Genomic DNA, 12,677 nt, shown 5'->3' with positions numbered 1-12,677 from the left:
GTGCAGCCATAAAAATTTATTTCCCAGGCATAAAAATTTAAAAAAAAAGAAATGTACTTTAAACGTAAGTTGAAAGTAAATTAATGGAAAAATATATACTATGTAAATAGGCGGTGGTTTTATTAATTTCAAACAAGATGGATTTCAAGACTTAGTATTAGCAGAGATAAAGATGAAAAATTTGTCAGTAAGACATGAAAGTCATAAGTATGTATGTATCTAATAACAGAGTTGCAAAACACATGAAGCAAATTGACAGAATAAAGGGAAAAACAGGCAATTTTATAATCACAGAGATTTTCAACAAACACATTTCAGCAATTGGTAGAATAATCAGCTAAAAAAATAAGTAAAGATACAGATGATCTGAATAAAACTATCACCTTAATCTAATTCAACAGGTATAGTTACATATTTATACATTTATAACATATAGATATATTTATGTTTATAAATATTTACTTATAGAATATTATACCATATAATTGTTGAATACACTTTTTTTTCAAGTGCACATAATACTTTCAATAAGATAAACCATATGCTGAATCTTAACACAGGTCTCAGTAAATGTAGAAAGACTGAAATTCACAGAATATATTCTCTAACCACAGTGAAATTCAATTAGAAATCAATAACAATAAGATATCTTGAAAGACTCCAAATATCTGGAAATTCTACAACATACTTCTGCAAGATTCATGTGTTAAGGAACAAATTATCAGAGAAATTACATAATCCTTAAACTGAATGATAGCACAAATACAATATCAAAATTACTGGAATTTTAGTTAGTGGTGCCATCATTTTTCCAGTTTTCAAAAAAAGAAATTTGGGGATTCTTATTCAAAGCACCACATCCAGCCACTTAAAAAATTCTGTCAAGTCTACCTACCTAATTTCTTTTTTTAAATAATTTTTTATGGAGGTAAAATTGGTTTATAGCATTATATATGTTTCATGTGCACAAGATCATATTTCTATTTCTGTATCCCCTATAGCATACTCATCACCAAAAATTTAGTTTCCATTCATTACCATACAGTTTCTAACTACCTTATATCCCTCCAGTCAGTGCCTTCTACTATGTTCCCAATGCTGCTAATTTCGTTCTGTTCCTCATCATCTCTTACCCTGAAGATTTGTTTATTTTTTTATTGTTTTTGTCTTTCTGCCTTTTCTAGGGCTGCTCCCGTGGCATATGGAGATTCCCAGGCTAGGGGTCCAATCGGAGCCGTAGCCATCGGCCTACGCCAGAGCCACAGCAACGCAGGATCGAGCCATGTCTGCGCCCTACACCACAGCTCCCGGCAACACCGGATCCTTAACCCACTGAGCGAGGCCAGGGATCGAACCCGCAACCTCATGGTTCCCAGTTGGATTTGCTAGCCACTGCGCCATGATGAGAACTCCCCCTGAAGATTTATTAAGAAAACATTCGATCCCTAGCTTAGGAGCTTCCATATGCCATGGGTGGGCTAAAAAGACAGAAGGAGAGGGAGAGAGAGGGAGAAGGAGAAGGAGAAGGAGAAGGAGAAGGAGGAGGAGGAGGAGGAGGAGGAGGAGGAGGAGGAGAAGAAGAAGAAGAAGAAGGAGGAGAAGGAGAAGGAGGAGGAGGAGGAGGAGGAGGAGAAGAAGAAGAAGAAGGAGGAGAAGGAGGAGAAGGAGAAGAAGGAGGAGAAGAGAAGAAGAAGAAGAAGAAGAAGAAGAAGAAGAAGAAGGAGAAGAAGGAGGAGAAGGAGAAGAAGGAGGAGAAGAGAAGAAGAAGAAGAAGAAGAAGAAGAAGAAGAAGAAGGAGAAGAAGGAGGAGAAGGAGAAGAAGGAGGAGAAGAGAAGAAGAAGAAGAAGAAGAAGAAGAAGAAGAAGAAGAAGAAGAAGAAGAAGAAGAAGAAGAAGGAGAAGAAGAAGAAGAAGAAGATATGGAAATAGAAGATATATTTGTCTAAGTATTTCAGTAAAAGTCAAACAAAAAAAATAATTGAAGGAGCAAGGCCTTTCAGAAGTTGGAGTGAATGCAGATGAGGGGGAGCTGACAGGGATATTAGTAGTTTCAAAGGGAAGGGGTCTTTCAGAGTCAATGTGATGGACCACACTGTTTACAGCCATATTGTACTGAGATTCCTTTGAATGGGAGCCACCACTAGCGAGTGACCCTTGGTGGTCCTGCTCAGCCCTTTGTCCGCATCACGTGGGCCCCTATCCCTCCTCTTCTGTAGAAAAGGAGCCCAAATTGGGACTAAGGGAAGATGGTTCTTTGAGACACTAGTCTGCTATCGTCTAAGTCTGCTACCTTTCTGATGAAAGTTGTTATTTCCGGCCCCAACGACTTGTCTCTGGATTTATTGGCTTTTCATTCAGTGAGAAGAGTGAGCTTGGGCTCAGTATCATCTTTATAATGGTGGCAAAAGAGTACAAAAAAGAATCAACCTATCATCGAAAGAGAAGTAGTCACACATGTGTGCATGAGAGAGAGAGAGAAAGGCATTAGCACATGAGAGAGTGCTAACAGATTTCTGAAGGACAGAAAGTTAATTGAAGTTATTAGTACAGTAGTGGGGTCAGTAAAAAAAAAAAATCATGCTGTCTTTCTATCTTTCTAATGAAACTTCAGGATTAAAGTTGGCAGGTATTGAGGGTGGGAATGAGAACTAAAGTTATAAAAGAGACAGCTTAACCAAAATTTTGTTATGGAATTTCTGAACAAGCTGCCAATTCCCCTATCTCTTAGTTAACCTATCCCACACAGAGAGTTATAGGAAATTAGTCTCGAGCTAAAATAAGTACCCTCCTCTTAATAAACTTCTGCTAGGGAGTTGCCATTGTGGCGCAGCCGAGACGAATCCAACTAGGAACCATGAGGTTTCGGGTTCAATCCCTGGCCTTGCTCAGTGGGTTAAGCATCTGGTGTTGCTGTGGCTGTGGTGTAGGCCAGCAGCAACAGCTCCAATTGGACTCCTAGCCTGGGAACCTCCATATGCGGCAGGTGTGGCCCTAAAAGGACAAAAGACAAAAAAAAAAAAACTTCTGTTAGGATGGGTTTCAGCTCCCCAGAGTTAAACCCTTCTCATGTTAGCATCTGGGAGGAAGGCCACCAGGCAAACGGAGTCCTTTCTGCTTTCTAATCCTAAAGTAAAGCTAGCTGGTTCAGAATTCTGCCATGCACACAGAACACTTAGCTTTCCATTCTGGAGAGAAACTTATTTGTAAAATAATGACAGTTTCACAGAAAAATTAACCCTTATCTTCATTCTTAAATATGAACAAATATACCAGCAGCATCAAAGATAGATACCACGATAAACAAAGGGAAGACAGACGCCAGAAGAAACAGATAATTCAAGAAAGAAAATAAGAAAACATGGAGAATCTTCAGAAAATTTTGAGAGCAAATGTTAATAGGATTCTATGAAAAGAAAAAAAAAAAAGTAAAGTTCCCTCTATGGTGCAACAGGATCAGGGGCGTTGCTACAGTGCCAGGATGCACGCTCTATCCACGGCCTGGCACAGTAGGTTAAAGGATCTGGCATTGTCACAGCTTTGGCGTAGGTCACAACTTCAGCTCCGAGTTGATCCCTGACCTGGAAACTCCGTATGCCTCAGGGCAGCCAAAAAAGAAGAAAAAAGAAAGAAAAAAGCAATAACCAAGAACAAGAATGAAATTTTGGAAATTTAAAATATGATTACTGAATAAAAATGTAGTAAAAAGACCAGATGAAAAAGTTAAGGAAATTTCCCATCATAAAGGGCAAATTTTCAAAAGACAAAAATAGAGAAAAGCAATGTAAAGAATCAATGTAAAGAATCAATCTGACCATTAGAAGACAGAGAAAATAGTGGAAAAGAAACTGGAAAAGAAATAACAAAGAGACATTTTTTTAGACCTGAAGAAAATACACTTAGGCATATAATCTCAAGACATCTGAAAACAACATTATTAAAGAAAAGATCCGGGAGTTCCCACGTGGTGCAGCAGAAATGAATCTGACTAGGAACCATGAAGGGCGGGTTCAATCCCAGGCTTCACTCAGTGGGTTGAGGATCGGGCATTGCCATGAGCTGTGGTGTAGGTCGCAGACATGGCTCGGATCCCGCATTGCTGTGGCTGTGATGTAGGCTGGCAGCTGTAGTTCTGATTCGTCCCCGCGCCTGGGAACCTCCATGTGCCACGGGTGCAGCCCTAAAAGGACAAAAAAAAGACTGAAAAAAAAAAAAAGAGAGAGAGAGAGAAGATCCTAAAAGTTTCAAAAGAAAAAACAGCAGTTACAAAAGACCTGGAACTTTTCATTAGCAAGTTTGAATGGCATAAGGACTGTGGGACAGTGTCTTCAAAGTTCAGAGAAAAAAAAAGATTTTGAACTTATGATTCTACTCAGCCAAATTATCAGTCAAGGACATGGGAAAATAAATACATTCTCAGATGGCTATGTTGCATTTCTAGGAAAGTTTCTTGAAGATGTCGTCTAGGAAAATGAGGGTTAAATCCAAGAAGAAATAAGGCATGGGTGTTGAGTCTGGAAACTAAACCAGGAATGGGATGACCCAGTGACAATGAAAGTAGAGCAATGAGTCAAAGTTTGGAGAAGTCACTGAGCTTTGTGAGCGATTCCTCCAAGAAGATTGGAGTGGATTCCACTGAATATAATGAGAAAGGCACTGATCATACTCTCTATGATCAGAGGGATACATGCTTCTTTACTGGAGGTGGCATATCTTAGAGGTAAAGAGCATGAATTAGACTGCTGGGTTCTTCCTGCCTCTGTCACTTATAATTTGATTTTGGCCAAGTTCCTTATTTTATTTGTGCCTCTTTTTTCTCATCTATAAAATAGGGATAATAATAGTACTTTCCTCATCAAGTTATTGAGGGTGTAAATTATATATGCATATATATTTCATATGTATAAATATACATCTATTCTACATATCTTTGGATATATGTATGTATATATAATGTGAAGAGCTTGGCATACTCAAGTATATATATATTTCCTATTATTGTGGTTCTCCACAAGAAAAAAGAAAGGCAACTAGGAATGCCATACAAGACAGTCAAGATCTTGGAGTTGCTGTCATGGCTCAGCAGAAGCGAATCTGACTAGCATCCATGAGGACACAGGTTTGATCCCTGGCCTCGCTCAGGTGGGTTAAGGATCCAGCATTGCCATGGGCTGTGTTGTAGCTTGTAAACACAGCTTGGATCTGGCATTGCTGTGGCTGTGGTAAATGTCAGAGGCTACAGCTCCAATTCGACCCCTAGACTGGGAATCTCCATACGCCCAGGTGTGGCTCTAAAAAGACAAAAAAAAAAAAAAAAAAAAAGGTCTAAAATAAGGGAAACTAATATACAGCATTACTTTTGAGTAACTGATGAAGAATAAGAAAAGAGAGGCCTATTGCTTTTACACTGCATCCATTGAAAAGAAAAAAATCCTAGCACGGTACTTTGTTCTACAATGAATAGCTATTTACAAAAATGCCATCATAATATAAATGCTGTTTACAGTGTTTTGAGTTTTAGAATTAACCTATAGATAAAATATAAAAGCTTATTCAGAATTGCAAAATGAATATAATTATTGACCTCAAAAATGTAAAAATAAAGATATACTTTCCTAGGGAAGATGTGGAGGAAGGGCTAAAACTGCTAAGATTTTTCATCTTATGTGAAGAGGAATCAGGAGTTAGTGATCAAAATTGAGAGGAAAGGAAAAAGTATTCAGATAATATTATCTCATGGTACAAAAGTTAAAATAGAAGAAGCAGAAAAATAGCTATCAAAGATCCAGAAGAGGAAAGAGAGGTGGGATATAGACGAGTTAACTAGGCTAATTCAAATCTTTGCTTTTGTTTATACAGTAGGTAATGTTGAAAGCTGATAAATTAAAAAACAGAACAGAAGCTCATTTTTTAGGATTATAGTTAATCATAAGAGGAACTGAAACCCCAAAAGGTTAAACATGGTTTGCCTCTGAAAAGAGGAAATTAGAACAGGAAGTATGGGTGGAAGGGTTTTGTGTTATTAGCCTTTCTGTATTTTCAATTTAAAAAGTGGTATGTATGTTTTAACTTGTTTTTTAGAAAATTAAAATGTTTTATATAAGATGCGAGTAAATTTATTATGATGAGTAAACTTGCTATGATCTTACAATAAATATTCCTTGGGAGATTTTCATTAAACATGAACCTAAATAAAATATGTAGATGAGGATAAAACTAATAATCTGGAAAATGTGTTTTGTCAATATTTTAAAAAATTACGTAAGGTATAAATATGAAACAAGATAACATGTTACTAATTATGGTGCAAAGAATACACTTTTTTTTCTTTTTCTTTTTTGCTTTTTTAGGGCCTCACTTGCAGCATATGGAGGTTCCCAGGCTAAGGGTCTAATCGGAGCTATAGCTGCCGGCCTAGGCCACAGCCACAGCAACACCAGATCCAAGCCGCATCTAGGACCTACGCCACAGCTCCTGGCAACCCCGGATCCTTAACCCACTGAGCAAGGCCAGGGATCGAACCCGCAACCTCATGGTTCCTAGTCAGATTTGTTTCTGCGGCGCCACAACAGGAACTCCAAGAATACATTTCTTTAATGTTTCATTCTCCATATTAGCAATAAACAAAGTTAATATTAAGTGAATTAACACCTAAGAGACTCTCTTAAATGACTTTCCCTTGCTGATTTTCTGTATTATTTTCACTCTCTAGTCTCCTAGATTAAACCTACTGAATGATATCCAAGGCATGCTTAATGGTCAAGGCTGGTTGGCCACTTTTGAGGATGTTCATGAACCTTTGCTCAAGTGGTTAGCAAGAGTCAACAGTGTTAGTGCTACTGACATAGAGGCAGACTTGTGGTTATCAGGGGGAGGGGAGGAGAGGGGTGGGAAAGGGATGGATCAGGAGTTTGGGATATAGCAAGAATAAACAACAAGGTCCTACTGTATAGCACAGGGAACTAAATTCAGGGAGTTCCCATTGTGGCTCAGTGGTTAACGAATCCAACTAGGAACCATGAGGTTTCAGGTTTGATCCTTGGCCTTGTTCAGTGGGTTAAGGATCCGGCATTGCCGTGAGCTGTAGTGTAGGTTGCAGACGAGGCTCAGATCCTGCGTTGCTGTGGCTCTGGCTCTGGCCGGTGGCTACAGCTCCGATTAGACCCCTAGCCTGGGAACCCCCATATGCCGCTGGAGCGGCCCTAGAAAAGGCAAAAAGACAAAAAAATAAAAAAATAAAAATAAAATCAACATCCTATAATAAACCATAATGGAAAAAAACATGAAAAAGCATATATATATGTGTGTGTGTTGTGTGTGTGTGTATTACTTTGCTATACAGCAGAAAGTAACACAGCATTGTAAATCAATTATGTTTCTTCAATAAAATACATTTTCTTTTTTTGGCTGTCCTGTAGCATATGGAGCTCCCAGGCCAGGGATCAGATTTGAGCTGCAGTTGCAACCAACTGGATCCTTAACCCACGTGCCAGTCTGGGTATTGAACATGTGTCCCACAGCTCCCAAGATGCCGCCGATCCCTCTGCACCACTGTGGGAGCTCCAATAAAATAAATAAATTTTTTAAAATTTCGCAAATGTTTGTGCTAAACCTGTTATAACCATTATTATCATAATTATGTAAGTAACTACGACAAAAATGGTCTTGACTACACATCAAAAGATAAACAAATGGATTAAATATTTACATTACTCAGGTATAGTTTTCTATGAGGACCTTTCTTAATTGACTTTATGATAACTGCTAGACCTTGTCACATTCAATAAAAACTTCTACCATATTGACTGCCCCAAAAATATTGTTTTCTCTATTATTTCCATACATCGTTTTGCATAATATCAGAGATGAAACCACTTTAAAATTTTACACTTCTGAATCCAACAACATATCAAAAAGATCATACACCACGACCGGGTGGGATTCATCCCACATTCACAAGAATGGTTCAACATATGCAAATCAATCAACATCATACACCACATTAAAAAGAGAAAAGTCAAAAACCACATGATCATCTCAACAGATGCAGAAAAAGCATCTGACAAAGTCCAACATCCATTCAGGGTCAAAACTCTTACCAAAGTGAGTATAGAGGGAACATACCTTAACATAATAAAAGCCATTTATGACAAACCCACAGCAAATATAATACTCAATGGAGGAAAGCTGAAAGCCTTCCCACTAAACTCTGGAACAAGACAAGGACGTCCACTTTCACCACTGTTATTCAACATAGTGTTGGAAGTCCCAGCCACCAATCAGACAAAGAAAAGAAATAAAAGGCATCCAAGCAGGAAGAGATAAAACTGTCACTGTATGCAGATGACATGATACTATATATAGAAAACCCTAAGGACTCAACCCCAAAACTACTTGAACTGATCAACGAACTCAGCAAAGTAGCAGGATATAAGATTCACATTCAGAAATCAGTCGCATTTGTATATACTAACAATGAAATATTAGAAAAGGAATACAAAAATACAATACCTTTTAAAATTTCACCCCTACAGATGGCCAACAAGCACATGAAAAAATGCTCAACGTCCCTGATTATTAGAGAAATGCAAATCAAAACTACCATGAGATACCACCTCATACCAGTCAGAATGGCCATCATTAAGAAGTCCACAAATAACAAATGCTGGAGGGGTTGTGGAGAAAAGGGAACTCTCCTGCCCTGTTGGTGGGAATGTAAGCTGGTGCAGCCCCTATAGAGAACAGTATGGAGGTACCTTAGAAAAATATACATAGGAGTTCCTGTCGTGGCACAGTGGCTAACGAATCCGACTAGGAACCATGAGGTTGCGGGTTCGGTCCTTGCCCTTGCTCAGTGGGTTAAGGACCCGGTGTTGCCGGGAGCTGTGGTGTAGGTTGCAGATGTGGCTCAGATCCCAAGTTGCTGTGGCTCTGGTGTAGGCCAGTGGCTACAGCTCCGATTCAACCCCTAGCCTGGGAACCTCCATATGCCATGGGAGTGGCCCAAAGAAATAGCAAAAAGACAAAAAAAAAAAAAAAAAGAAAAGAAAAGAAAAGAAAAATATACATAGAACTACCATATGACCTAGCAATCCCACTCTTGGGCATATATCCAGACAAAACTTTCCTTGAAAAAGACACATGCACCTGCATGTTTATTGCAGCACTATTCACAAGAGCCAAGACATGAAAACAACCCAAATGTCCATCACAGATGATTGGATTAGGAAGATGTGGTATATATACACAATGGAATACTACTCAGCCATAAAAAAGAATAAAATAATGCCATGTGCAGCAACATGGGTGGAACTAGAGATTCTCATACTGAATGAAGTAAGTCAGAAAGAGAAAAGCAAATACCCTATGATATCACTTATATCTGGAATCTGATATATGGCACAAATGAACCTTTCCACAGAAAAGAAAATCATGGACTTGGAGAATAGACTTTTGGTTGCCAGGGGAGGGGGAGGGAGTGGGATGGATTGGGAGCTTGGAGTTAACAGATGCGGACTATTGCCTTTGGAATGGATTAGCAATGAGACCCTGCTGTGTAGCACTGGCAACTATGTCAGTCACTTATGATGGAGCATGACAATGTGAGAAAAAAGAATGTACCCATGTATATGTAACTGGGTCACCATGCTGTACAGCAGAAAATCGACAGACCACTGTAAACCAGCTATAACGGAAATTAAAAATCATTATATAAAAAAATAAAATAAAATCCTTGCTAAGGCGAAAAAATTTTTACACTTCTGAATCCTAAGATCCATTTGAATTTGGCATTTGTAGAAGCATGTACAAAACTATTAGGGCTAATCTGAATATCTACTAAATAGTAAGCATACAAATTAAACTTACTTCAGTTGTATCCTTAAGATAACAAAAAGGTCTAGTAGATCTTGATTTTAGATATTCTTCTGCTGGCTCTAAAGAAACAAATACAAACATAAATGATATTTCTGTACTATTAGACTACTTCTAAGTTAACTCAATTAACCATTTTCTCTACTTGCAGTAAACTTTTTAGAAATGTAGTTTGTTAGAGCTAAACATATCCTAGAATAATTTGCTTTTAATGTGAATTTTTATTTATAGATTATAACTTTTGATTATTTACTATAATATGTAAAGCTGTATTTTCTTAGAAAAAAATGATTTCTAAATAAAATATTACTTGATATTCCAATAAAACTTTTCATTAGCTCCTTTGAAAAGAGAAATATTCCCCTCAACCTGAATCCCCCATCTCCAATTAATTTGGATTATCGTTTAATGGATTTCCTTAAAGTAAGTATAATGTAGGGTCAGGTATACAGACTTTAGATTTAGATAGCCTGGAACCAAAACCTACTTTCCTGTTTGTGAGTTATATAGCCTTAGGAAAACTATTTAACCTCTCTGAGCTTTAGTTTCCTCATCTGTTAAGGAGAAATAATAGTACCGATGTAACAAGATTGCTGTGAGGATTAAATGAGATAATAGATGTAACAAACTTACATCTGGTGTTCCTTCAATCAACAGTTACTTGTTGATCACCTGCAATGTGCCAGGCACTGGTGTTGGAGTCTGGAATTATGCTTTCTCCTCAATCACTCACAATAAAAAATAATCAAGTAAAAAAACCCACAGCAAACAATTTCTTTTTCTTTGGTCTTTTTTGGGCTGCACCCGCAGCATATGGAGGTTCCCATGCTAGGGTCAAATCAGAGCTGCAGCTGCCAGCCTACTCCACAGCAACGTGGGATCTAGCTGTGTCTGTGACCTACACCACAGCTCACAGTAAACACCAGATCCTTAACCCACTGAGCAGGGCCAGGGATTGAACCCACATCCTCTTGAATACTGGTCAGTTCGTTATCACTGAGCCACAACCGTAACTCCAGAGCGAACAGTTATAAATGGAGATGCATGCTTGGACAGAGATAAACAGATTTTGGTGAAGAAGAGCAATAGAGGAAGGTATCATTTAGATAGGGTGGTTGCATAGGACTGAATGTTTGTTTCCCCTCCTGAAAGTCACACGTTGAAGCTCTAATTCTCGATGCGGTGCTATTCGGAGGTGGGCCGCTGGGAGATAATGAAGTTTATATGAGGTGATGAGGGTGGGATGCCCATGATGAGATGAATGCTCTCTCTCTGTGCCACGTGAGAATACATCAAGAAGGTGGCTATTTGCAAACGAGGGAGGAGGCTCTTACCAGAACCTGACCCTTCTGGCACTCTGATCACAGACCTCCAGCCTCCAGAACTGTGAGAAGCAAATGTTGATTTAAGCCACTCCGTTTATAGTAGTTTCCGACAGCAGCCTGAACTAAAAGAGAAACTGTCCTGAGAGGTGGGGCGCTGCTGTAATAAATACCTAAAAATATAAAAGCACCTTTGGAACTGGGTAGGGAGTAGAGGCCAAAAGAGTTTTGAGGGACACAGCATAAAAAGCCAGCATGGCCACGAAGAGATTTTAAAGGCAATTTTAGTGAGAATCCAAACAGAAAGAGGAGAAATGTAGAGAAAGGTTCCATTTTTCATGGAAAGTACATGGATAATCACATTCAGAAATGTTGGTAGAAATAGGGAAGGTAAAGGCAGTTCTGATGAAGTTTCAGGCAGAAATAAGGAACATGCTATTGGGCAATGGAGAAAGAGCTGTCCTTACTATAAAGGGGCAAAGAACTTGGCCGAACTGTGTTTTTTGTGGGAGGCAGAGTGATGAAATTGGATAGTTAGCTGAGATTTCTAAGCAAATCTTAAAGAAGAGGCTTGGTTTCTCCTGACTGCTTGTAGTCAAATGCAAGAAGAGAGAAAGGAATTAAAGACAAAATTGTGAAGCAAAAAGAAACCAGAACTTAAAAATTTGGAAAATTTTCAGCCTGTTCCTATTACAAAAAATGAGAAAGCATATTCCAAAGAGAACACTAAGGGTGTGATGGATTGACCATATATACGATAAGGACTTAACTCAGCCATTCCAGCAGAGACACTGCCAGTTTGAATGGAAGGGAATAGAGACAGGACCCAATGAAGGAAGTATTCTTCATTCTTGGGTTTTATGGATAGAACCACAGGGCTCTTCTGGCAAATATTTGCTATTCTTCAAGATAAGGGAGGAACGACAATGAAGGTGACTCAGAGACCATCAGGGCTGCCTCAATTTCAAAATCAGAGGCCACTGCCTCAATTTCTGGATAAGGTCCTGGGACGGGGCAACCTGGAGCCCTTGAGGGGGTGGGACAAGACTCTAACCAGATAAAGTCCTGGGATGGAATCCTGGCCTAGCAGAGTCCTGGTGGTGGGTTTTTCTTTTCCTTTTTTTTTTTTTTTTTTTTTTTTGTCTTTTTGTCTTTTTAGGGCCGCACCCACAGCATATGGATGTTCCCAGGCTAGGGGTCCAATCAGAGCTGTAGTCGCCAGCCTACACCACAGCAACAGCAACACAGGATCTGAGCTGTGTCTGAGACCTACACCACAGCTCATAGCAATGCCAGATCCTTAACCCACTGAGCAAGGCCAGGGATTGAACTCACGTCCTCATGGATACTAGTCAGGTTTGTTAACCATTGAGCCATGATGGGAACTCCCAAAGAAGATTATTCCTGAGTCTTAAGATCTCATGAAGTTTGCCTTACTAGGTTTTAGACTTGTTTGGGACCCATCATTCCTTTCTTCTTTCCTAT

The 12,677-nt window shown here is 39.0% G+C and overlaps 1 protein-coding gene across 3 annotated transcripts in view; it reads right to left on the bottom strand.

Moving 5' to 3' along the window:
• C6H1orf141 (chromosome 6 C1orf141 homolog) overlaps window positions 1–12,677 on the bottom strand; it is a 186,979-nt gene that overhangs the window by 20,554 nt on the left and 153,748 nt on the right. For all 3 annotated transcript variants that reach the window (XM_021096491.1, XM_021096492.1, XM_005656146.2), the window contains one exon: window positions 9,865–9,932. In XM_021096491.1, the coding sequence (XP_020952150.1) occupies window positions 9,865–9,932 (68 nt within the window). The remainder of the gene's footprint in view (window positions 1–9,864; window positions 9,933–12,677) is intronic.

The sequence above is a fragment of the Sus scrofa genome, chromosome 6 (genome assembly GCF_000003025.6).
Source record: "Sus scrofa isolate TJ Tabasco breed Duroc chromosome 6, Sscrofa11.1, whole genome shotgun sequence".
Lineage (NCBI taxonomy): Eukaryota > Metazoa > Chordata > Mammalia > Artiodactyla > Suidae > Sus > Sus scrofa.
This window is presented reverse-complemented; position numbering and strand designations above follow the sequence as displayed.